The sequence below is a fragment of the Apus apus genome, chromosome 16 (genome assembly GCF_020740795.1).
Source record: "Apus apus isolate bApuApu2 chromosome 16, bApuApu2.pri.cur, whole genome shotgun sequence".
In the NCBI taxonomy this organism is placed as follows: domain Eukaryota; kingdom Metazoa; phylum Chordata; class Aves; order Apodiformes; family Apodidae; genus Apus; species Apus apus.
The window spans coordinates 14,897,593-14,924,370 of NC_067297.1; the positions used below are offsets into that span (position 1 = coordinate 14,897,593).

Genomic DNA, 26,778 nt, shown 5'->3' on the forward strand with positions numbered 1-26,778 from the left:
TTGATAATGTAATTCACAAAATCAACTTTTTTATTTCCAAAAGGCCAGTTCATTCTTCCAGCGCTCCTAGGCAAATCACTTTCATTCACTCTGCTGCCTACTTTCTCCACTAATCAGTTGCACACACAGTTCATATGTGTGTATACAACAGTTGCACTCTTTTTTTTTTTTTTAATTAAACTGTAGGAGGCTGGCAACAGGCTGCCCATTTGATGCCAATTATTCCCCAGTCTTCTTTCAAAGTTATTTTTCTACAAGATTTTTTTTCTTTCTGGTGTACAGAATCGTTTCAACTTACTGATTCAGGATCACTTGTTCTCATTTTATAATTTTCTGCTTGTGGCCTCTGTTTACAAACAACAATAATGGCAACAGCAACAGCAGCTAATAAGTAATGAATAATTTTATACTGAATAGTAGGTGGTCTGAGGCACTTCTTTCAATTTGTCTTGTTCCTATTATAATGTAAAATCTGTGCTGTTTCAGTTATTTGTGTTTCCTGTACATTTGGTATGTAGTTTGTTTGTGCCATGTTGTTCCAGTAGTTTATTGATTTAAGACCTTAGAAATCCAGGCCAAATGACTGCAAAAGTTAGTAATTCTTTCTCTATCAAAAAGAGTTGTATAATACAGAACTGACTCACTGAACTCTTTGGAGTGTAGGAAAAAGCAAGTGATGAATTAATTTTTTTTTTTTTGGTAAAAGAATTCTGTACAAGGTACTAGTTCAGAAATAACTTTTTAATGAAGATAATTAAACACGCTGTAATACAGCTAGATTTTTTTTAAAAGAAAGAAGATGCAGTTATTTGAGGAAAGTATTGCAAGTTTTGCGAAACATTTCCACTGCAGGTACCAGACTTTTTTGTTTTGAAGATGGACTCTATTGGACAATTGTACAAAAATTGATTTTTGAAAAAATAATTACAAGTTAACCTGAAAGGAAAGGTTTCGTTTCCTAAGTACTTGCCTTTCCTCCTCCTCCATTGTACTTTTCATAATTAGGTCAGAAATGAAACAAAAATGCCACTTTGAGTCTGCATTCAGAGACTTGCTAAACTTCAAGAATGCAATTTTTAAATATCTTCAATATGTTTCCCTTCCCACTGTACAAACCTCAACAATCTGCAAATTCAGCCCGACTTGCCAGTAGTCCACTGTGCATCCACTTTCACATCTATCAAATCACCCTCAAATGGCCCGATAGAAGGCAAATGTCTCTCTGATAATGGCTAGCATAGTAAGCTAGGATTATTTTCATTTTTACCATCTTTCACATAAAGGAAGAAAAGTGCAGAGAAATCATTAACTCCTGTGATTTTGTAAGAACTCTTCTGCTGGCAGAGATGCGACTGTCAGAAGAAGCTAATGCCTGTAAATCTGAGAGTGGTACTTTCTGCAGCAGTATGCTCTGTGGTGAGAGCAGGCTGAGCCCACCACGAGGTACTCCCAGGAAGCTGTTCAGCATTTCCCGTAGAACTCAGCACTTAACATCTTAGAAATCAAATGGTAGCATACTCTATAAAACATTGCTTGTGTTTGAAAAGTCTCTCTGTGTTGCTGTGGACAATTCAATCCTCTGCTATGCCTTTTATGTATTTCATTAAAAACTCCTCTGGAATGTCATTGTTTCTCATTCAGATACAACTGGAACCTCTGAAACAAGTTTCTGCATGCCTTTGTGTCTATGGAAGAAGAAAAAAGTTTAAAAACAAAAAAAGACTAGAAATTACCATTAAAGTAGTTACCATAATATCATTGCTTAGATCAAGCTGAGAAGAATATTGGGTTAGGTAAATGTGCACCAATTTTTAAAGTACCAGTTCTGTGTAATTGAAGTGCATACCTCTCCCAAGAAGCAATATTCCTCCCATAGTGAGAGAGAATCTACACTATTGAAGATGCAAAATACTTCAGTTACCAAAAGATGTGACTGAAGGTTATGTAGCACTCCTTCTATTTGAGCAACATTTGATGAAATTAGAGAATACCTACAGTATGCAGGACTACTTGTTTCCCTTCTTATATAAAACATATTACTTGTCATAGGGTTATATTTACCCTGAGCTCCAGAAGAGTGTACAGTAGATGACAGACTTACATGATTCAATAGTTGTCTAATAAACCTTCCCTAGTTAAAATTTACCTGTTCAAAATTTGTTACTACTGTAGAAAGGACTGAATCCTCTTCTGCTACCCAGATATACAGCCCTGGACTTTATTAAGTGTGCTTAATAGCACTTAAGGAGTGCTGTGGACTTTATTAAACTATCTTGATTTTTTTTTTCCACGAATGATAAGCTTTTCGTAGCACATGAAAATTATCTAAAGATTTGCAAAATATAGAAGAGTTCAGAAGGGTTGATGGCTTAATTTTATTTTGTCTTGTTTTTAAATTAGCTTTTGATGTACAATGATTAACTTAGAGTAACAGCTCTGTATGCTGGTCTGAAATGTGAGAAGTCAATGCAGCTGTAATAGTAGTGTTGGTTTTACGTGTCAGAATCTGGTGTGTGTAAAATGTGGCAAATACAGGAAGTGTCCTTTGTGAATTCTTATGTATGCAAAAAATATTAGTTGCTGCAGGTATGTACCCTGTGTTGTTTTTGTTTTGTTGTTTGCTGGGTGAGGTTTTTTTTTTTGTCCAGAGGAGGTTTGGGCATGAGCGTTCTCTGTGGAGTGTAGAAAACAATGCTTAATGTGATTTAAAGGCAAGGGGCAAAACTTGGCAGGGTCTCTGGCCCTCTGATAGACAGTTAATTGATGATTGATCTCAGAATCAATAGACTTTATTTTCAGTGATGGATGTGGCTATCATACTGGGTTCTGTTTCAAGAGTCTCTGCAATGGCAAACCTGTTAGAAAGGCGTGGAGCCAAAAATATTTTTTCCAGTGTCTTGTTATCACTGGCTAACAGAATTAATTATATGCAGAATATGTGAGATCATAACAACTTTTAAAGGCAAAGGACTAACTCTCAAATAAGTAAGCTACTAACCACATAATATTTTTAGAGAGGTGGTTTTACAACTTGATCGTTTTTATAGCAAGTTTATTTCTGTCTGGTAGCAAAGTTCCAAGAACGGGCAGCAGATGGATATATCTTTAAAATTCTAGTCACCTCTTTGGCACAAGAGCCATGTATGTGTTCTCTAGGCAAATTAATTTATTTTTCAAAGTGGGAATAAGTTGGAAGATCTGTGGAAAGTTACAGAATCATGCAATGCATTCCTTTAATGATACATCAAATTTACCTATTGGTATCATGAGCTCACCTGTTCTAAAACAGAATGCTTTTAATCAGGTAGCCTTATCACTCCAGAAAAAATTATCTTTACCAAAAAAATCCTGTTACTTCTCATTCAATCAATCAATAAATCATGTTTGTGTTCTGGTAGTACAATTGCAACTTTCCTTCACAGTCTCCTAGCAGGACACAAGGATACTTCGGATTGATGTTTTTCATGAAACATAGCAGCAGGAAACCATCATGTCTGATTTTTTTGTCATTGAGAAAAAACAATTAAAAATGTCACAGCACTTGCTATTTATTTAGCAGGTTTGTGTTTTCAGTTCAATTGAGTCTTACCTGTCCTTTCTACATAAGAATGCCAAGCGTGCCAGAACTGCAAGACCCACTATTCCAAATAAGCAGGCAAGAAGAATTACTTGTTTGATATCTGAAAAACAGAAACCAACCACAACAAAATAGGAAGACATTGATAGATTTCTTCATATCTTTTTTGAATGTAGTCATATGTGATAATTTTTTAAAATTTATATAGAACTGCCAATACCAACAACTAACAATTTTTCAATCCTTTTTCCATACGGTTTGATTGCTTTAAAAATGGCTTCTAATTTAGCATTAACATTTTGAAAGTGCCACTGCTACTTAATGCTCTGTGTAAAAAGCAGCAAAAGTCATTGTTCTGATGTGGGTACATTGAATGGCATGAGAAAGTATGAACGTGCTAAAAGTATTAATATGAAACAAATTTTGAATAAGAAATCTCTTCTAGTTTTCTTATTCTACTAAAGAGCTGCAGTTACCAATTCTGTCCCTTTCTTACTGATGTAGGACAGTGCTAGCAGAATGCTGTATGGCTGTGGTGAGCAACAGAAGCTGAAGATCTCACATAGTTAATTCCTTCATCACACATGAGAGGGTTGGTAACAGTTAAGGAGATACAGCATCTGGAGTGAACTGTCTGGAAGAAACAATTCTTGCTGAATTTTGTATCCTTTAAGGAAAGTACCTGCTGGAATACCACAGCTGAAAAACTTGGAAGTCTCAGTGTGAGCAATCTTTGTTCAGTGTCAGAGAGTCAAACAGAACTGTAGTTCCTTGGCTTTTGAGACCCTATTGGTGTCCTAATGTCAAATTTTGTCCTACCAAAGTAGATTAAATGCTCTGCCCTTTTTCTGCAGCTTATGCTAGCACTGTATGTATGCACCAGGGAGCACATAGCCTCTTTATAGATAGGTGGGTGCATCTGAGCTTTAAATGCATCTGGGCTGCATTTTTGCTAGCCCTTCCTTCTATCCGTTTGTTCGGCCTCCAGGAAAAACTGCCCAAACTACAGCCTAGCACACAGCGGTGACAGTGATGTTAGCAGACACTTCTGTGATCCTAGAATAGATAACTTTCTAATTTGTTTTATACAGAAGCTTAAGTAAAGAAGTGGCTGGGATACATAACCTGTTTCACAGGCATTGGTCCTTCATCCAGTAACTTCTGTACAAGGCTCAAAAGCTTCTGTTGGTCTTGCACACCCCTTATGGGCAGGTACCCTGTCTCTGCCAAGTGCTGAGAACCCTCTAGTGGCCCTTGTAGTTAGGTCCAGTAGTGATTTGCCTCTACTGTAAAAGATTTGTATTTAATTTTTAATCTCAGGTTATATTTCTTGATTTTAATAAGTTTTGCAGCCAGTCTCCTGGAGGTGATAGACAACAGTTCCATGCTAAGAAGACCTAATGTTTTTGGCATCATGAGCTGAATAGAAGTGTGGAAGGCTTATGCGATATCTGACAGCATTCCAAAAAGAACTATGTAAACACAGCCTGAGCCTGGAAAATTAAACCTGAAGAGGGAAAAAAGCCCAAAGAAACAAAGAACAACAACAACAACAAAAAACAACCCTCAAAAGGCAGACAAAACCAGATTGCTCTTAATAACACCAAATTATTATCTGTCACAAACAGACTATGTGTGTTTATATATAGCTAATATTTTTTAATTTCTAACTGCATTTTACTTCTGATTTTACTAGATTCTCCTTTTTACTTTTGCTGGATGGTTTCTTTTTTTTTCTCTGTGATATTCTGTGAAAAGGAGGTTGCTGTGGTACTGGCAGGATTTGCAGAGGGATTGTAATTAGAAGCATAGCAAAATAATTATTAGCAGAGGATTTCCATGGAAACTTTAACTCAAGGAAGCAATACTCAAGAGCAACAATGTGCAGGCCCAACAGCATAATTTATATTTGAAATTGAAAGTACAGAAATTAATTTTGCAAAATAACACGTTCAATTTTCTTGTTTCCATCTCTCTACCCAGTTTTCATAGCCCTCATACCTTTATTATAACTGTCTTAACTTTTGAAAAACAGAAGCATATAGCAACTGAAAAACCTTGGTGATTTACCATACAGAGCAAGGACCACTGGAAGCTGAGAATAATAGAGGGCTGGCCTCTGTGTTCCTGACCAGCATGAAAGAAATAATTTGAAGAAGTTGGCTTTTATTATTTTGTGCTGGAAGTAGAAATGTGACCACTAATCACAGTGGCTAGGTTGGTGGTCACCCAGTCAGGCGCCCAGAAATTTGAAAGTGCTGTCTGTTAATTCTGTCAGTATTTTCCTGGCATCAAGAAGGCACTCTCTCACAGGGCTTGATAAAATGGATTTTCATGAATGAGTAACAAAGTAACAACAAGTTTTTACTTATGATGCAAAAGAAGGAACAAGGCTAGATATGAATGGCATTATTAGGGCATACAGTAAAAAAAAAAAAAAGAACTGTGTTTGCAATTTGTATTTTATTTTGTCTTGATTGGTTGCCAGTATTGTCAGTGCATACTCCAACTTCCTGAGGTTGATAAAAGTAATTTCTGTATCACATTACAAGTGATTCTCAAATATTAAATCGTAGGGAAAGTCTTTGTTACAAACAGATCAATTGAATTATTTTACACCTTGTTGTTCTTTGTCTTTCAGAAAACCATGCGTTGTAAAATATTGCAGGTTTTGTTTGCTTATCCATAAAGCTGCTGCATCTCTCCCTCATTCTGAAAGCAGTTAATCTCTGCACATCTTCTAACTCCTTGCCTCTGATCTCTCAGAGCTGGCTTTTTGCCCTCCTTTCTCTACTGTAAATGTCAGCATTCAGTTTGCTTATCGAGACTGATTGGCTGCTATCCAGTAAGTATGTGGCTGATGGCAAAATGTTCTTAGCTTTCAGCTTGGCAAAATGTTTTGCTGCTGATTTTTAAGATCTGGCCTTACTTTGTAAAGATTTCATTCTTCTCAGATTTTTAACAATTTATTATTACGGTGAACTATGAAGCATGCTAAATCATCTGCTAACTTGTGAATCTCATGTTTTCAACAGTTAACGAAAGTACTCTGTATGCTCTAGACTATGATATTAAACAGAAGTGTTTTGAAATATCTCTAGTTTCACACTTTCCAAAATAACATTGCTACTGAGATTGGCTCCTGTGAACACAACGTTGCATATCGATAACTAACATTTGACTGGCCCAAGAAAACATTCCATAAATGTTCACTCATCTATTTTAAATTAGGCAACATTCCCTGTTTTGTATGTGCAAATGTTCAATAATTATTTTTTATGCTGAAGTACACAGTCTGCTGCTCAAACTCACTGCAGTTAATTTCACAAATGCCACTAAGCATGCAGAACTGTGTTGGGAAGGAACAAACAATTGGTGCAGGCCTGCAGAGGCTGATGATGTGTCACTGGCAAAGAATACATTACTGGTGTGTTGTGCACTTTCCACAGTTCTCTGGAAGGTGGTCAGAATGGAGAATCTGTTGATATATTTGATGAGTACTTTCGGCAACAATTAAGTCAGCATTGAAAGTGCTTAAACATGCCATGTGGCCCTGCATCACTCTGGTGCTTTGAAACGTTGCCACCTTGAGGACGTTTGGAGTGTACATCGTGTATGAGTAAAAGAGTTGAAACTGTTCGAAAATACTGGGCAGTTTCTACAAAGTTTCTCTTAAGGCACTCATTTTAAAAGATGTGGCTTCAAAACCCACCCCTCAGGTGGCTCAGACTGAATACACGTTTGCCCCAGTTAGTTGCAAAGAAGGTAAAAACTGTAGTAATGAGAGAATGAAGGATGACAATAAATGGTTGGGGGTTGTGCTATCATTTATACTTGAAAAGTATAAATAATGGGTAGAAAATCTAGTAAGGGAGCTAGGAGACCAGCGTGGTTAAAAAAGGAACTGCTGGGCAAACTCAAATGGAAAAGGAAAATCTATAGATCATGGAAGGAGGGGCTGGTTACTTGGGAGGAATATAGGACTGTTGTCAGAGAATGTAGGGAGGCAACTAGGAAAGCTAAGGCCTCCTTGGAACTTAACCTTGCAAGTCAGGTTAAGGACAATAGAAAGGGTTTTTTCAACTACATAGTAAACAAAACTAACACCAGAGGCAATATAGGCCCACTGCTGAATGAGGTGGGTGCCCTGGTGACAGAGGATTTAAAGAAGGCAGAGGTGCTGAATGCCTTCTTTGCCTCTGTCTTTACTCCTGCAGGCTTTCCCCATGAGCCCCAGTTTCATATAGCCCCAGTAGAAGTCAAGATAAAGGAGGAGTTTGCCCAGGTAGATGAGGATTGGGTTAGGGATCAGTTGCGTAATCTGGACATCCATAAATCGATGGGTCCGGATGAAATGCATCCAAGGGTGCTGAGGGAGCTGGCGGAGGTCATTGCTAGGCCACTCTCCATCATCTTCGGTAAGTCATGGGTAACAGGAGAGGTGCCTGAGGACTGGAGGATAGCAAATGTCACTCCAGTCTACAAGAAGGGCAAGAAGGAGGACCCGGGTAACTATAGACCGGTCAGCCTCACCTCCATCCCTGGAAAGGTGATGGAACAACTTGTCCTTGGCACTATCTCTAGACATATCAAGGAGATGGGGGTCATCAAGAGCAGTCAACATGGTTTTACCAAGGGTAAGTCATGTTTGACTAACCTCATAGCCTTCTATGAGGAAATTACTAGGTGGATAGATGATGGTAGAGCGGTGGATGTGGTCTATCTTGATTTCAGTAAAGCATTTGACACCGTCTCCCACAGCATCCTTGTAGATAAGTTGATCAAGTATGGGTTTGATGATCAGGCAGTGAGGTGGATCAAGAACTGGTTGAAAGGAAGAAGTCAGAGAGTTGTAGTCAATGGGGCAGAATCTAGCTGGAGGCCTGTGACTAGTGGAGTCCCTCAGGGGTCGGTACTGGGACCAGTGTTGTTCAACATCTTCATCAACGACCTGGATGAGGGTACAGAATGTACCCTCAGCAAGTTTGCTGATGACACCAAGCTGGGAGGAGTGGCTGACACACCAGAAGGCTGTGCTGCCATTCAGAGAGACTTAGACAGGCTGGAGACTTGGGCGGGGAAAAACCTGATGAAGTTTAACAAGGGCAAGTGTAGAGTTTTGCATTTGGGGAAGAAAAATGTCATGCACCAGTACAGGTTGGGGGCTGACCTGCTGGAGAGCAGTGTAGGTGAAAGGAACCTGGGGGTCCTGGTAGACAGGAGGATGACCATGAGCCAGCAATGTGCCCTTGTAGCCAAGAAGGCCAATGGCATCCTGGGGTGCATTAGAAAGGGTGTGGTTAGTAGGTCAAGAGAGGTTCTCCTCCCCCTCTATTGTGCACTGGTGAGGCCGCATCTGGAGTATTGTGTCCAGTTCTGGGCCCCTCAGTTCAAGAAGGACAGGGAACTGCTGGAAAGAGTCCAGTGCAGAGCCACAGAGATGATTAAGGGAGTGGAACATCTCCCTGATGAGGAAAGGCTGAGGGAGATGGGTCTCTTTAGTTTGGAGAAAAGGAGACTGAGGGGTGACCTCATCAATGTTTACAAATATGTAAGGGGTGAGTGTCAGGGAGATGGAGTTAAGCTTTTTTCAGTGAAGACCAGTGATAGGACAAGGAGTAATGGATACAAATCGGAGCATAGGAGGTTTAAGGTCAATATCAGAAAAATTTTTTTACTGTGAGAGTGACAGAGCCCTGGGACAGGCTGCCCAGAGAGGTTGTGGAGTCTCCTTCACTGGAGACATTCAAAACCCGCCTGGATGCCTTCCTGTGTGATGTGCTCTGGGTGACCCTGCTCTGGTGGGGGGGTTGGACTAGATGATCTTTCGAGGTCCCTTCCAACCCCTAGGATTCTATGATTCTGAGATTCTATGAAAAGTGGCTCAAATGATATGGGTACTAAAGGATTTCAATAATTTCTATGTCTATGCATAGATAATTTATTTATAAAGCTGCTAAAAGAACATTACATTTACATAAGGAAAGGACATTAAAATAATGCTGTAAGGATTCTTTTGGTAGACGTTGAGGTTTTGTGTTATGGCACAGTTTTTGCTAAGTACTATTCTCTCATTTTGCTAAGTCTGGGTTTTAAATCCCCTCAAGAAGCATGCCACAAGTTCCTTTCAGTCAAACCTGGAGAAAAAGAAGCATGAGTCCTAAACCGTGAGAAGGAGTTGGCAGAGCACTTGTGGTGCCCCCCGAGCTGGGGTGTGTGACACTGTCTGTTCAGGAGCGCCCGCACAGGCAGCCCCGCGGGGCCCGGCAGCGCGTCCCGCTGGGCGGGCGGGCGGCGGGACCCGCTGCTGGGCCTGGCTGGGCCCGGCCGGGCCGCGCGCTGCTGGGGCTGGCGGGGCGGGGCTTGTGCCAACGAGCAGGGCCCGCAGCCAATGGGGGGTCTTGGCCCGGGCAGACGAGCCAATGAAGTCGCGGGTCGGCTCTGGCTTAGTGGATAAAAGGGAGTTGCTGGCGGGGAGGCCTCGGGGCGGTTTTCGCTCGGAGCGGCGGGTGTGTGAGGAAACCTGCCCCTCCGGCCGGGGCGGCACCTGAGGAGACTTCTCGCCATGGAGGGACCTCATCTTGGGTGAGTAATGATTCTCCTGGACACATCTTGCAGTGAGCCTTGCCCCTGCTGGGCAAATGACTGCGGGTTGTCTCGAGGGGGAGGCTTTCCCTTTGTCTGAGTGAATGTGCACAGGTGGCATCATTATTATCCATGTTATAACTAGTCAAAAAAAAGCTTAGCCACTCTTAAGTAGTTGTGCTGTAGTGTATTAATATTTCCAGCCAACAACTGAATCTGTGATACTATTTTTAATGTATTGGAGTGCTACGTAGTGTTGATTGGAAAAAAATATTCATTGCTAGTAAACCCCTGCCTGTTTCTGGGTGCCTTTGTTACAGAAATAGATACATGAAATAAATACATAAATAATGCCAAAGCACCAAGCCCCATTATTTACATTTGGATGTTAGGCTTTCTAGAAACCCTGGAATCTTGTGTCCCAATGTCTTTTGTCAAGGGTCATCATCATATCCTGAGACTGGGTTGATTTCTAAATGTCAATTTGTAACAGTTAAAAGGAAACAGACCTGTTCTCAGGACGCAACTGGGTGTGTCTCCAGACCAGGCCCCCGTTACTTGGCAAATTCTTTCCTTTGACCCAGTGAGTTCATAGTCCTGATCACAAAAGAAACGGATGGTTGAGCCCAGCAGGTAGTTGGTTCCATTCTTGAATCCGTTAGTTGGATGATCCAGCCAGCCACAACAGATCACTAGTAAAAGAGACATGTCTGGTTGAAGTAGTTTGGATTTAGACTAGTAAATCTCCATAACAATTATTCAAATGGCACTTTAGTGGCAATTCATGGAAAGAAAAGATTTTTAGGCTAACTGGAAGACAATACTTTATGATTTTTTTATATTTTTTTTTACTCTAAGGAACATGGGTGAAGACACAGAAAATTAAGATAAGGATTCCATGCAGTGGTACAGTAGTAGAAAAAGTGGAAAGAAATTTATTTTTGTATTTGTCTATGTATCCTACCAGTGCAGAATTTTCCTGGTACAAGGACAATTCCTTCCAATAAGAATGTTTACAGGTGGGTGAACCTACAGTTGAGCAAAGCCCCCTCAAACAGTGTTAACTAGATACCCCACAGAAAAAAAAAAAAAAAGAAAGAAAAAAAAAAAGTGATGGATGCTTTCTGGAATGTTGTATCACCTGGCTCTAGATTTTCTACCAGCAGCTTGTGATTCTGATGAGATAGTTTTGTGGAACTTCCCACTTGAGGGCTTCTTGTTGTCAGGACATCAAATCTGCAGAACTGGTCAGATTCACAGAGCAAGACCATCTCTTTCACCAGGGGGTCAGCAGGGTCTTCATAAGGAATGAATACAGGCAGAAAGGAAGCATTGTGCTTTTCCCCATAAAAGAAATTATTCAGTAAGAACTCCGTGTCATAAGTAAAGAGAGAAGTTCCATTTTCAACAGCCCCTTGGGAGACAGAAGGAGGGAGATATTCTTGTGTAACATTGCCTACAGACGTGTACCACCTTCTGCTACTAAACCAAGTGCTTATTTACATAAACACAGCTACATCTAGCAGAGATCTATGAAGCCTTACAACTTCCTTCCACTCAAGATTATTTTGCTTTTCATATGCAGCATCTTAACTTGACACTAAAGTTAGCATTTGGTTAACCCAGTGTTTAATCAGTTACTTAAAATTATATCCAAGTAATTGTTCACCTATGATTTTACATAAAGGTGGTTTTAGATGCCTGCTGGCAAAATAGTGATAAAGAAATACCTCAGACAGAGCTAGCTAAACCAAACATTACAAGCAACACAAATCCTGATCCTGCATGTCCCTGTGTTAATCATGTCTGCTGTGGCCCTCCTTTTTGTTTTTGCTTTGCCAAATCAGAAGCTTCCTGAAGTAGGAGCAGTGAGACTTCTCAGTATGATCTGAATCCTGGAGTATGGGTACAGTGTGTTTGATACAGAGATCAATTGGTAGCCACAGGGTATTTCACATAATTCACATAATTGTTCTGGCCCATGTCCTAACCTGATGTCTGGTGGAATGCTGGCCAGTCTAATGCTGTAGGTTAGATATAGCAGCCTAATTGCTTTCATTAAATGACAGCAGCCATTCTTTTACATGTGCACCCCTACACCCTCTTTTTTTAAAGGAACTATTATTACATTATTATTTCATACATCATCTTTTAAATCACCAGCATGGTACTTGATAGAAACATTGCCAATATTCTGGAAAAGGTAGCTGGTGCTGGCTATTGCCATACTTCTGTAAAACTGTAGTCTGGTGATGCTATGTTCAGCTGACCACAGTAGATTGAATTCTTAACATGAAAGCTGTGAAATACGAGCTCTGGCTCTTGATGGAACAAAGTGCAAGATGTTCTGTTGTGGTTCTGTCTTCAATCCTTTGGCTATGTAGGTTACCCACTTGGGTAGAGGAGGGCATACTATACTTGTCTTTCTTCACTTCCCCCAGTAATAGGTTACTTAGTACAGACTCAGTTGGCTAGTCTTTAAATCACAAGCTGTATTTAATTTGTAAACAAATTGTAATAATAGCCCAGAGAAATTACTTACAGCTAGCTCCAAACTCAAACACCTGCTGGGGACTTGCATCAATTGACATGGTGGTTTTATTCTTGAAAGTATACTCATCCTCTGTGTTGCCATTCATTACCCCAAAGAGACCCTGGGTGTGATTCATAAATGTCTCTGGGAGCAGAACTGTCAGGGCCAGAAATCCTCTACTTCCCCTTATTTCCACTCCAGACCCAGAAGAGAACATCACTGTGATGTTCTGGTCAGCTGTAGAATGGAGAAAGAGACCTATAGCAACGAGAGGAAGAGGACAAAACAGCTAATCATCTGTAGTGAACAGATTGTTGTGTCATCAGTTTTAACCATTTTTTCATAAAACTTCCTTTCTGGCCTACATTCTGAGGAGCATGTAAAGGAAGGCCACACCTTCATACCTACAGCTGCTGTAAGATGGCTACTACAGCGTAGCAGCATAAAAAGACCCACAGTTGACAGAAGCTGCACTGCCTTCTCCAGTGTCCCAGGCCAGAGCCTTTAAGCCATGAGATGATTACATCAGAGTGACTGTAAGCTGAAAGTAATGCTCTTAGTGGTCACAAGTTTCCTCTGCTGCTTGATTGTTTTGTCAAGACCTCCTTAACATGGCTTCTTCTCCAAGACCAGTCACTGTGCCTTCCATTTTTTTTTTCTTTCCTACATCTCTCTGCTTCTTCAGCTCCTTGTCAATGTAGCCTTCCTTCAGTTCTTTAATATTTTTTCCAGCCATTTGAGGAACACTAATTGCTAGCCACAGAAAACTTCCTTAGCTGAATAGGGGGCTTACTGTTCAAATTCTAGTAAGATTTAGAGTATTTGTCAAATTATTATAAAGACTAATCAATTTATCACACTCCTGGAAGAAAATAAGTCAACTTGTAGTCGTTTTGGCAGAAGAATAGAGGAATAACATCTATGAAGGTGATCAAGAGAGCTCCTAGTAGGTGAATGTGAAAGTCAGTTATATTTTAGTATATACTTTGGTTATATTTTACTATATTTCAATTTGCTTAGTAGGTTTCATTGCATTAGATGCAGTAATCTCAAAGCAGAATGTGAATTAAGGAGTTTGTAATTCCGTTCATCCTTCATGGGATGAGAAGGAAAACCGTTGCTCTACAAGACACTGAAAGAGGACATGGAAGATGTGGGCACTGAAGCCACCTGTCAAAACTGTAATTGCCAGGATTCCATGCCATTCTTTCATACTCCTCTCATGTCCCAGAAAGTTCAGGTAAGCACCAGATGTTGGTAAAGGTTGTAACTAAAGTTATTTGGACATTGTGGGAGAGGAGAATATGACACTGTCGAGCCTACTGGCCAGTCAGATGACCCTTGCCTCTACTTGGACACAGCGTAGGTGCTTCCAGTTACAGCTGTCAGCAGTGCTGATGAGGATCAGGAAGGCTGCAGGTTCTGATGTGCTCACCTGAACCATGACTTCCCACTACACCTCTCCAAGGTACACAGGTACCTGGCACACCTCTCCTGCTGCACAGGTAACTGCAGTGTGCTTCTCTGTAGCATGTTTGATCCATGGTTATTTGGAAGGAGATGTGTAGCCCCTAATTCTGATGGCTATATTCCTGCCCATACTGCAGCAGTCACAAGTCTCAAAGGCCAGAGGAATCCATGGAGTGGGCTAGTATAAAGACAGGGCCAGACAGGCAAACTGGATGGAAAGCACATTCTCCCATGTTCTTTCAGTTTTATTTCTTTCACCAAGGTCCAAGCCAGCTGTGTACTACCACTGAATCTGCATCAATCTGGCAGCAACCAAATTAAAGTAATGTAACAAAATAAATTCTAATGAGCTGGGATATTTCTTCTCCTTTATTTCACTCCTTACATATTTTTTGTAGTGACCTGCAGGCCGTTTCTCGAAAGGACACTGAAAAGATAGTTGGAATGCATGCATCTAGAGACATTTCCAACTATAGATTGGCTCCCCCAGAATACAATAGCTTACAAGGCTGATGATCTGTTACTAACCTTTCAGGTCCATCCAGCTTTGCTCAGAGAAGCTGATGGCCTTCTGGTTCAACAGGACCTCCAGATTCAGATCCTCTGAGTAGCGTACTTCAATCACATCAGAGTTGTTCTCCTGCATGGCCACTGCAGACAAGCCTGTCACCTGAGCCTCAGTTCCTTCCAAATAAACAAAAACAACCCCCCTAAATATCAAACATGCTATAAAGTAAATATGGAAGGTTATAATGATACAGGTAAAAAAAAATATCCAATTATTTCCTATAAAGAATTAAATATTTTTTATATTTGAGGGAATTGCTAAGCATGTAAGTCACTTAAAACCCCACAGTGTAAGTCTCCCACCAGTACAGTGTATTGAAAATAGAATGTTTAATGCTAAAAAAGTTTGGAAACTCTAAATTCTACATCCCAATCACAGTGGCTGAGCTACATAAGAAGACTGGTTGAACTCCTTGCACATTCAGTCCTGTGAGTAAGGCCTTGGAAAATTGAAGATGATTTCAGAGAGGGCATGACAGAAAAAGGAAACGGTGAACAAAATTTGAGAAATGGATTTTGAGAATTAACTCTTCAGTGACTCATGCGACTTCTACCACAAACACAATGAAGTCTATCAAGGACAAAATATTTCCTTCATAATTTCCATCCTATTAAATGAGATGTTCAGTATAAGCATTCCTGTCTCCATGGGTGCTGAAACGTGCAGACAGTCTTTAGTCCATCCTTATACCAAAAGTACCAAATCCTTAAAGTGCATCCTTGAGGCCAGTATGTATAGTCTTTCCTGTTGCAAGCCCACATTTTATGCACTGTAGTATAGCACTAGATACAGAAAAAGCATAGATTAAAAGTATCTGACATCAGGCTTCTCAAGTTGTCTTGAGAAGCATGACCCAATTCTACTTTTTCATACTCTATATCCCCCTCACTTTAAAATTCAGGTATATGACAGTCTCATTCTGACAAGCCAGTTTGCAGTCTGCCCATTGTAATTATAAAGGCCACAGCTACCTCCAGAAAGTTTCTTCTGCCCTAGGTTTCATTTTACAAATAAGCCAAAAGACCAGGACAGAGTCAGATGCTTTGAATTAAAAAAATACCCCCCAACGAACTTCTCACCAGATCAGTGCTGCTTTTCTTACCAACTTACCGTTGGCAAAGTGTACCTGCTGTGTCCTCCCTTGGACTCTTAGAGATGTGAGATCAGACTCTACCAATGTGTATTCTCCTTGGCCTTTGAAGGTGAAGTTCAGACCATCAAATGTGAGGAAGTGAGGGTCCCCAAAAGCGGATGCTGTTTTTAAAAGCAAAGAGAGAAACAGGAGCAGGCAAAAATCACAATCCACTACTCCTCTTGTGTTCATGAGAAAAAAAACCAAACCACTCATTGTGGTAGAATGGCATTTAAACAAAGCAAAAAAGTGCAAGGCCAATATGTGGTAAATGTGACATGAGGAATAGCCATGACAACCTTGAATTCTATGGTTGTGGGAACAATGAGAAATGTCATTCCTATTACTCTCATCTTCACTGGCTGACATTTAGGGCTACCCTTTCAAACACTGTTATGGGCAGTGCTCACCTGGTAGACCCCCTGCCAGAATCCTCACTGTCAGGCTAGAAGCCTGATTTGAATGCAATACTGGGGAGATTTGGATGTGAACACGGCTAGTTTAGGACCAGTTCACCGGGGAGCTTCCAAATGTAGCTGGAAGTGACAGAGAAATGGGATGGGGCTTTGAAGTCTCATCTGGCCTGATTAGAGAGAGGTGGCAGTGATCCTCACCTTCAATGCCTTTCTGGAGTTCAGCGCAAATCCTTGGTTTTGCCTTTTAGATCAGCAAGAGGATAGAAGGCTGGTCTCTCCCCTCCAGCAAAGAAAAGTTTAAGTTATGTCATCTTACCTGAGATGTGACTCTCATCAACTAAGGACATCTATGTGACAGGTAAGTTGTTAAATGCTTGATTGCTAAATATTTTGGGATCATTTTCTCTCTGTCTTTCCCTAAAGAAAGAGTCCCCTCCATAAATTGGGTTCATTAGGCCAAGGGAATGAAGGTAATTTTTAATTTTCTCCTTAGCAGTTAGTGCATTCAGGCCAAAATGCACTTGGAATAAACAATGGAAAATCACAGTAAAGAAGGTCTGCCCCCAAGCTGTAAGTTCAAGTTATTTCTCCACGTTAGGTAGAAGAAGTGTTTAAGCCTAGCATCCCGTGTTCTAGGAGAGCTCTGTAAGTACCAAGGTTGGTGACTTTTTTTGTTTGAGCTGGTGTTGCATCACATCCAACTGTGTCATGGTCTGAGGAGATTTTAGCATCAATACCTTTGCAGAGGGTTCTGTGGCATTTAAGGCTTAGTTTTTTCAGATGCTTATGCTTGCACAAGGTTGATGCAACACTGTCCTGGCTGTGTGGTAGCCACAAAGAAAGACAAGCACCTGCAGTGCTTAGTGAGAGCTGTATTTTGGAATTTTGTCATGTTTGAGAGATGGATGTAATTGCACATTTGGGAATCTTTTTGCAAGACTGTTCTTCACCTCCTTCATCAACATGTCTTTGCTTAAGAGAGGCCTTTCCTTCCTGTAGTGGAACTCCAAGTGTCCTGATCTCACTCATAGGCCTTAATTGTGCTGATCGTTCTCTCTGGCCCTCTCTACCTACACCTTCTGTCCAGGGGTCTATCTAAGCTCAGGCCTGGCCCTTCAGTCCCTGCTTGAGCTATGCCACAGCAGTACCTGTGTCCATCTCCAGTGCAGCCAAACCTGTGTCTGGCCATGGACCCTGCTCATCTGCACTTAAACATGCAACTGACTTTCTTGCTTGTCCTTGGGCATGCCTTGTCCCTGCAGACTTGCCTGACAATCGCTGGACTGTGTGTCACCCTGGCTGCTATCACTGGACCAGAAGTTTGACCCTGTCCAAAACTCATCTGGAGGTCTGAACTGTCAGCTGACTGCTGCTGCCATCACTGTGTCTGTCCTGCTTGCTTCACTTGGGACTAGGCCTTGGGCTGACATCTTGTCCTTCCAACCTTATTATCCACACTAGTCTCCCATCTCCCTATTCTTTTGTTGCTTCCACACAGGACAATTTGATGGGGGAAATCAGGAAAGACTTACAGTCTTCTATTGCTAGTCCTAGGAGTGTCTCATGTTCTGTCACATCACATCCTGGCTACCTCCTTCAGTGCCCTCTGCTATTTTCTCTCTTTTGCCTGAAGCAAATCACTGCCTCTTCACACTTCTTTACAGAAGGCCACAATCCTGCTGTGAACATCTCAGCACCCCAGCAGCATAGAAAAAGGCAAGACATGGCAGCAGTAGAGATATGGCAAGATTTGAGGACTACTTAAAAGCAAGGGGCAAGAGCAGTAGATACACTTGTAAATGGTGAAACTTCCTTATTTGATACGAGTAACATTTTGTAGCATGACAGTTTTCTAGCTACTGCCAAGCTGTCATTAACCATCCCTATCTATTGTCCTTCTGAAAAAGTGCCCACTGATGATAGGAAGTCATGGATATTGACTACCAAACTTCAGCTATTTAGATTCCAGGGATTAGGGAGATAATCAATAGCAGAAAATCTTGCAGGACAATTAAAACCCATGTACAGATTTTGCCACTGGTTGATCAATAGGAAATACAGGATCAATACAGGAAAAAATTTTCTACCCTGACCATTGTCAACAGACATATTTACATAGGTCTACAAGCTAGCACTGTACCAAAAAGCTACACTCCATATTGGAATTCTGAAGCCCTTACCAGCTCGAGGTGGGCGATACCTCCTGCAGTCACTGGAGGGCCGCTTTTTCATATAGAAATGGCAGTTATCAGACCACAGGCAGCAGTAATAGAAGCTGATGACATCATAAAGCCAATGGGAAAAGCCAGGGATGCGGGGAGGCTTCATGAAAGGTGGTGAACCCCAGTCATGGCCTCGATCAGGTGTGCTGCCTCCTGTAGAGTCGTACGTCAGGATTTGGGTCCCTGTGGAGTCATAGCAGCACTGCTGTCCTGCTGCGTACTGGGGACTGGTTGAGAAAGTGGTGAGAAGGAAGTAGTTGTTCAGCTCTATGAGCTCTGTTCATATTTATGGATATAGCTGTTTTGGTTGTCCAGCTTTATATGACGTCCAGAGATGATACCTCCCAGTTAGACTTCCAACCCCCCAGGCTCTGTTCTTATAGATCAGAGCAGATTAGGGATAGGGAGGGATGGGTTTTAACCAAGGCAGTAGGGAAGCTCTGTAGCCCTAATAACTACATGGACATAGCACACTTTAAAATTGTTCTGATAGAAAGAGCAGAAATAATAACTTGTTGGATTTAAGTAACCAATAAAGGATAGCCTTTATTAATCCTAAATATATATTTTAGACATTAGTACTTGTTTAGGCATCTTAAAGTTTAGCACAGTGCAATTAATTGTTTATTAAATCTAAGGCCTTGGCTTCATCTGAGCTATGAGGGCTGATATGTGAATAAGAGGGAAACAATAGTTGCTATGAACCTGAGAGCTGAGAGTCCAGAGACCTTTGTGATGCTGCTATCTCTGAGGTGGAACAAGTGATAAAACAAATTCAGTTTTAAAAAAATGTCCTTACCTGGCTTGAATGGCTCTTACACAATGTACAGCACCAGGGTGATAAGTACACACACTCCCCTGTTCAATGTCACAGCCATAATCTGTCTGAAAAACATCAACACTCAGGCTTGTATTGATTGATTGTGACTGTTTTGAGTAGTATGGAATTATAGGAAAAACCGTGAATTTAATACTGAAGTGACTGGAGCAACAGATTTGTCTCACCTGAGCATTTTGCAGTCTACTACAACATATCTTGAGGAGCAGATGCAGCTAAATGAGAATTTCAACGGTAAGTGCAGAGCAAACACAGGTTGCACCAGACTAAACTCAACTTTTGTCCTGAGATCTTAGAGACAGTGCTGTAGAACTTTGGTTGGTTGGTTGGTTTGTTTCTTCAAGTGCTTTTAAACTGTACCCATTAAATTACACATAATGTTTGGAGCTTCATAACCAGGAAATGATAGTAACAAAATGACCTAACTTTTTTTTAAATATGCATAAACACGTTGTCACTATTTACTACCATAAATAGGAGAGGAAGTTACCCTATCTAGTCCTCAGCTCGGCACTATATGTGTAAGCATAGACTAAATGGCAATTGATTTCTAAGCTTTTGTCAGCTCCTACTTAACAGTGAATGTGAGAAGGAGGAAGGAAGCAGGAGACAGGAAATAATGGCTGTGGACTTGAGCGGAAGGGTTTGCAGCAAATTATGATATACGAGGCAGAATTGTGGCCTGCTGCTGCTGGCATGGGATATTGTCTACAAACACAGGTTGACATCTTGGAGGATCTCAAAGAAGTCACCTGTGCTCCCAGCTCCACAGAATTCACTGCCCTCCCTGAATGTTTTCTGCCTACCACTGGAACTGCCTTAATTCCCTGTTTGAAGGTGATTTCCATCTGCTGCCCCACAGGCACATTTTTATTCATACTATCTGTCTCTGCCATTTGGCATGCTACTTATGCAAATGTAAATATAAGTTTGTTTCCTTGTAATGACTTTTAGAAAAGGAACAAGTATGTGGGAAGGTGTATGGCATTCCCTAAGCTTCTACTTTGAACCGTAATGAGCCTGGGGGATTGATTAGTAACTTACATGGAACCTGCCAGTGTCAGCTCTTGCCTGTGCCAAGGTGCAAGGGCAATCTATAATTTCTTCCATGAAGTTTGGAAGCTTGTCCTCCTTTCTATCCCATTCTATACATTTTGCAGTTGCCCATGCGTTTGTGTCATCTCTGAAGTCTTTACCAAGGTGCCAAGCCAATGCATGCTCTGAACTCCAGACTGATGGAATGTTGCTGGAAAAAAAAAGAGGCAAAAAATAGATCTGATAGCTGAACAACCACTGTTTTGACAATAACACTGTGTCTTAATCATTAACTAAAATTACGAAGAATCTTTCAACTTGCAAGTGGTTATTTCCTTAGAAAGGCCACTGCTTTATTTGTCCTTCAAAAAGCTCAGCATATCAAAATTTTCCTAATTTAGAAGTGACATGACAGCATTCAGCAAATATGCAGTGATCAGAATACATTTTAGCCTTTGTGATTCTGGATTACATGGATCTTTTTGGAGAAAAGTTTTCTATTTTTCACAGTGTTTTCACAGTGTAGTTCCATTTAGGCCAGAATAAAGAATATCTGAGTTCTCTAACAAAACCTGACCTTGTGCTCCAGTAGTGTCAGGCTCAGTGCCAATAGATAGAAACAATTCAGAATCCTTGAACTGTTCCAAGGTTACTCTGCTCTCCACCCATGAAAAAATTGAGACATGAAGTGTAATTAAAAACCCTCTAGAGAGAGAAAGGGTTGCCCTTCCGTGGGTAGTGACTCCTAAATGCTAAAAAAGGTTCTGATGTAATGGTAATATGTTCTAACACTGAAAAGGTGGCATTTATATTTTCACAGGGGCTACACCATGTACAAAACTGCAGATGTGGAAAAATTCTGAAGGAACATCTTTCCAGGCTCTAAGTATGTTGGGGTACTTACAGAGGCAAATCACCAAAATCATGGGGAAATATACAATTACATGAAAGGAAGTGGGCATAAATTTTGTGGGAATGCAAAGGCCTGTATACAAAATAGAAAAAAAAACAACTGCAGAGGAAGGCCTGTGGCTGCAGGACCAAAAGTTCCACAGTTAGGGTCTCCTCCACAGTTGTGATGATAGAAATCAGCAGGCCAGTTTGCTGAGGGTACTGAGTTTGGCTGGGGTGGGGTAATTATTTTCATAACAGCCTGCCATATTTTAGATTTGTGGCCAAATCAACGCTGATAACACAACAGTGTTTTAGCTGCTGCTGAACGGTGCTTGCGCAGTGTCAAGGCCTTTTCTGTTTCTCACACTGGCCCTCGGGGTAGGATGGGTTGGCAAGAGGCTAGGAGGGAGCACAGCCATGACAGCCAACCTGCAGGGACCGCAGGTATATTCTGTGCCATAGAACATCGTGCCCAGCAGTGAATCTGCAGGGGATCATTTCCAAAGCAGCCCTTCCTGGGTGAGCGGCTGGGCCTCGGGAGGTGGTGACCAACTGCCTCCCTGTCACTTACCCCCTGCCCAGGCCTGGCTTTACTTAGTAAACTCTCTTTATCGCAACCCATTTTTTTTTCACTTTTTCTCTTCCAGTTCTCTCTACAGTTTTTCATTTGGAATGGAGCCTGAGTCTTAATTTTTAACGTCAAAAGGAGACAGCAACTTTAATACAGGAAGCAATAATAAGGTACCTATGATACATGAATTTTGTGATGTACTTGCCTCTGCCCATCAGAATAGCTGCTGGGTATAATTCTCAACATTCCAAAGTCCCACGTACTGTAATTTCCTTTAGCAGGTACAGGAATGAAAGCAAATTTTCCAGTATTAGAGATTCCTCTTGCCAAAGTGTAAAGATATTTCCATTCAGCCAACCAGTTTTCTGAGTAACTGTCACCTGTTAAATAGAAGAAAATTGTTTCAGATGCTAGAAAAGAATACTTGTCACTAGACTGAAATTAGGTGTCACACCCATATGTAAATGAAAAGGAAAACCTGACATTATTGTAATGATTTATTTATACTTGCCGATCTCTTCTTGATACCTCAGTGAAAGTGATTGCATGGCGTGCAGAGCTCTGCACAGAAGTTACACATGTGATGAATGGTTGTGCACAAGCAGGAAAAGTGTCACTTTACCTGTTTCCTGGTATCCCCAGACTTCTATGTTGATGTAGGTTGCTGAAAGTGCCTGGTGTGTCCAGGTAAGAGTTAAGTTTCCATCAGTGTTGGGGGTGCCATAGTATTGCCATTTTGTCTGATTTATCAATGTGCATTTTTCTCCATCCAATACTTTGCTATGATGTACTGCATTACAGAACAGAAAATAAGTATTAATGACATTTCTGCTTTGCATAGCTCAGAAAAGGCGCCACTATATTATTTAAGATTTAACAGTATTTCCCCTGTGTATGTTTTCTAACAGGATGCATGGTATAAAAAGAGTAAGCTGAAGCTGAGAGAATGCAACCCTTACTAAAACTAACCCAATCACAATGCAGTTATTTTATGATAGATACAGCTACGAAAAGGGAACTGTTTTGGTCAACCTCATTTTTAAGCATGACATTTTTGTGTTAATGCTGCTGCTGTAGAGCATCTCTCAAAATATGAATTAACTTCAAGGCAGCAAGAATTACTTTTCTGAGGTCAAACAGTCTTTTAAGGAAGAAAAGTAATCAAAAGGGAAAGGCTTATCTAATCCTGCATCCACAGAGCACGAATATAGAAAGAAGAAGGACAGTGTAAATTTAGCTGTAAGTAACCTGATAACCAAGTTCCAGAGTATGGAAATGTCACATTATCTGTAGAAACTTCAAAAGGGATGAAACCAGTCTCATACAGCAATGGGGAGATGCAGTGGGCTTTTCCATCCTTATCAACATAGCCATTGGTTTTGATTTTCTTCTTGAACCTGTTGATATTGAAAACATTTTTCAGTGTCACCACTGAGAGAAGGAAAATTCTGAATGTCTTGGTTGTGTTTCATTAAGCAATCTTGTGTCATAAGCAAATAATTGCAAGTCCCATGGCTGTTTTGCCTGTAGCAGTGAATATAAAGTGGAAAAATTTGTGTGTACTTTGTGCATATTATACCAGTGTGGATTCTGCTGTGCACTGCACAAATACACAACAATCTGCAAGCCTTAGATTTACTACTTAATGACTGTGGGAGGAAGGCATGATAAATTAGCAGCAAATAACTAAAGGAACAGCAGGAAGACACTGATGATGTTGCAGGATTAATAAGACTACAGAGGGTGGCTAACATAGACCATGATATGCAGCCATTGTGAATTCGTGGTTTTGTATTTGGTTTTTTTTTCTGCTAAGTCCTGTGACTACAATAAAAGTAATTTCATGCTGTTCTAGAATTTCTATTGCAAAGATTTCACTCAGAAATCCTTGCTCATTATTTAACCATCTACTTCCACTTAGGGCTCTTGCTGAGTGTGTAAAGCGTAATTCCACCCGTGGTCCTTCAGGATTGTTGGATTGTGGCTGCATAGCTACTCCAGTGGCCTAGGGAGTTTGGGCCTATCAGGACGTTGTACCTTGCTTGTCTGCACTGAAGTTCGTGTTGGCTATGATAATGCAACTGTGCAGGTAACTTAAAGTACACAGTTCTGTGCTACACAGTGAATGCCTGGCTCAAAAGTTTTCTCAGTGAAGAACTAATAACCTTTTCAGGTGCTGCTGTGCAAAGGGGAAGGACTCCAAAATCTCACTCAGAACTTCCTGTGGAAGAACTAGCAGAGTAATGATTGTATCACGCGGTAACTTGACCTAAATGAAATGATCCTGTGTAGAAATGCAGACGACGTGTGTCCTTGAGGGTGAGGGTTAACAGAACCTTTGTGTGTTTCAGGATTCTGAAAACTTTACAAAGTAAGTTTTCACTCCTGTGTAGACAGGTCTTGTTTTGTGGTAATCACCTATTGTCGGAAAGTGAGATTAGAAAGGTTCACCTCCCTTTGGCAGAGGAACATACAATCATGGCCCACCTGCATGTTATCACAGAAGAGGCACTAAAAGCTGTATTTTCAATCCAAAAGTCTTTGCCTCCCATCAGAGATCCTGAGTATGGAGAAATCTGAAGACAAAATTCTTTATAATCAGGACAGCAAATCCCCAAGGACTGGCATGTAACCTGGCAAGAACAGGTACCAAGAAGCTCCCCACATTGGTGTGAGCAAGAATCTTGTGCTCCTTTGTTAAAGGAAGAAAAAAAATCATAGTCAGCAATGTTATTGAACTTTTCTAGATGTTCTCTGAAACAGAAGTACATAATCTAAAGTTAATTAACTGTAAATTAATGAAGTAGGCTGGTTATGTTAGTTTAGGATTGTATTTAGGTGATAGCTGGTTGCTCCATGTTGAATAGAAAAATACACTTATTTACCCCCTAGCCAGTGTGTAATTTCAGCAAATCCATGGGTATTTTTACATCTAATAGAAAGATAAATCTCCAGAGCAGCCCCTCGGTGAGTATCACTAATTGTGTTTATTTCTGAGAGCAGGCCTTATGCAAACCAGAATGGGGTCCCGTGCTGTCAAGCCTGTATGGGAATCACTGAGAATGGAAGGCTAGTGCTCTTCAGTGAGTGGAAAGCTCACACTAGTGACTAGGAGTGCTACAAATACGAGATTATGAAAAGCTACTGAGATGTCTGTCTTTTCTGCATTTTGAGTCTAACCTTAACTAGGTGGCTATAAAGATGACTAGGTACACAGACAGATGACTTGGCCCTTGGCTTAAGTCTGGCTGAGGTCTAGTTAAACAGACAATGAGTAATTACCAGACATGACATGAAAAATTGCTTAACACGAAACGGTGAGAAGTCAACATACATTTCAGTAACACTGTGAAGAACAATTGGTTTTCAAACAGCTAAAAAGGATTTAAGTGAGGTAGACAAGCTGCACAGACAACTGGGAGCACTGAGGACCTTTAGAGGAATGGAATCTTGCAAGGGTAGCACTGCTTGGATTACTGCATCGATAATACCATGCAATGCTGAGATGTAGGTAAGTATAAATAATTCTAAACTTGGACATGGATGTAGCAAAATTGGAACCAGTGATGAAAGAGTAATTAGGGGATGGTTGCTTATTTGGGAGGATACAAGCAAAAAGAAAGGGAGAGGTGAAGCAAAGGTAGATGGTGAAAAAGCAGCATAGGAAAATGGAGGGAAGGGAATACAAAAGGAACCAGTCACACATAAAACAAGCTGCTGGTCAGTACATTTTTCTGACTGAGCCTTGCACCTGATCACCATAGCCATTTCATTCAGTCCTGTTGCTATTTTCTGTATCACCTCACTCTCTTGTATGTGGCTGTGTGTGCACGTGTTGTATGTGAATTTCAGGATGATCTAGCCAGTCAGTAGGAGACCCGCACGCAGGAGACCCAAGGGACTTGGGATCTGAGCTCAGCAAATGAGCAACCTTAAAGCCTATGCTAGCATGCCAGGTATCTGTGAATGTTATGGGTCAGTGAATCTGCAGAGAAAAGTGTGTATTTATGGTTTTGCTAGTGACCTTCCATTGTGATCAGTTGTAGAGAAGGAACAGAAGAGGGTGGTGTGCAGGTTTATAGGAGTGCTGTCTGTGTTTATTTGGATGCCAGTAAAAGCACTGCTATGTGTTAGCCAGTGTGGCTGCCTGTGTTAACATACTGGGTGTAGGATGTATATCTGCCTCTTTGCAATACAGGCTCAGCCTCCATACGGGTTGGACTTACAAACAGGAACAGCAGTACCCACATCTGTGGGGCTGAGACAGGAGGAATTTCCTGAATCTGAGAGTATAGCGGCTCTGAGTCTGGTGGATTGGGAAGGAGAAATATACTGCATCCCATAAGCTGCTGGATTCACCTACTCTTCAAACATTAACAGTGAATTAACAAGACTAGGAGAGGAAGAAGGAATTTAGAAAATTTTTAAAGGTTAAGGAGAAAAGGTAGTAAAATGTCTCAGGTTTTTTTCTCTCTGCTGACCTTCCTCCTTTGTTCTAGGTTAGGGTGTGGGTGTGTGTCAGGAAAGAAGAGGAACAGTAGCAAGTTGGAAATAAAAGTCAGCCTTCATTCTGTACCAGAAAACCTGCCCAGGTAGAAATGCTTGTTCAATACAGGGACCTAGAAAATTGTGTCTTTAAAAATATTCACTGCATTCTCCAGATTGTCTGTTTACTTACAGAAAAGATCAGCTGTCCTACTGAGAAATAGCAGAGGAAAGGGTTGAAAATGACCATTCCGGTAAAAACCAGCTTGTGTGCCTTTGCTTTAGCAAATGGTGTCAGTAATTTCTTACTGATGTGTGCATTCTGAAGTTCAGAAGTCAAAAAAGTTTGTAGCTAAGAGCAGCAAAATTTCTGAAAGTCACTCACCTGCATTCCAAAGAGTAATGAGGGTGAAGAGCATGAAGAAAGAAACATCTATGCCAAAAAAATTCAT

The 26,778-nt window shown here is 40.9% G+C and overlaps 1 protein-coding gene across 1 annotated transcript; it reads right to left on the reverse strand.

The window, feature by feature from the left end:
* Positions 1–1,571: 1,571 nt before the first annotated feature.
* On the reverse strand, positions 1,572–26,778 carry SUSD2 (sushi domain containing 2). Its single transcript, XM_051634324.1, is given in 16 exon segments — positions 1,572–1,636; positions 1,639–1,685; positions 3,590–3,680; positions 10,672–10,854; positions 11,304–11,576; positions 12,705–12,953; positions 14,694–14,849; positions 15,844–15,987; positions 18,462–18,730; positions 19,303–19,388; positions 20,386–20,587; positions 22,047–22,221; positions 22,464–22,631; positions 23,090–23,238; positions 24,329–24,533; positions 26,712–26,778. Coding segments are annotated over 16 exon segments (2,529 nt in total).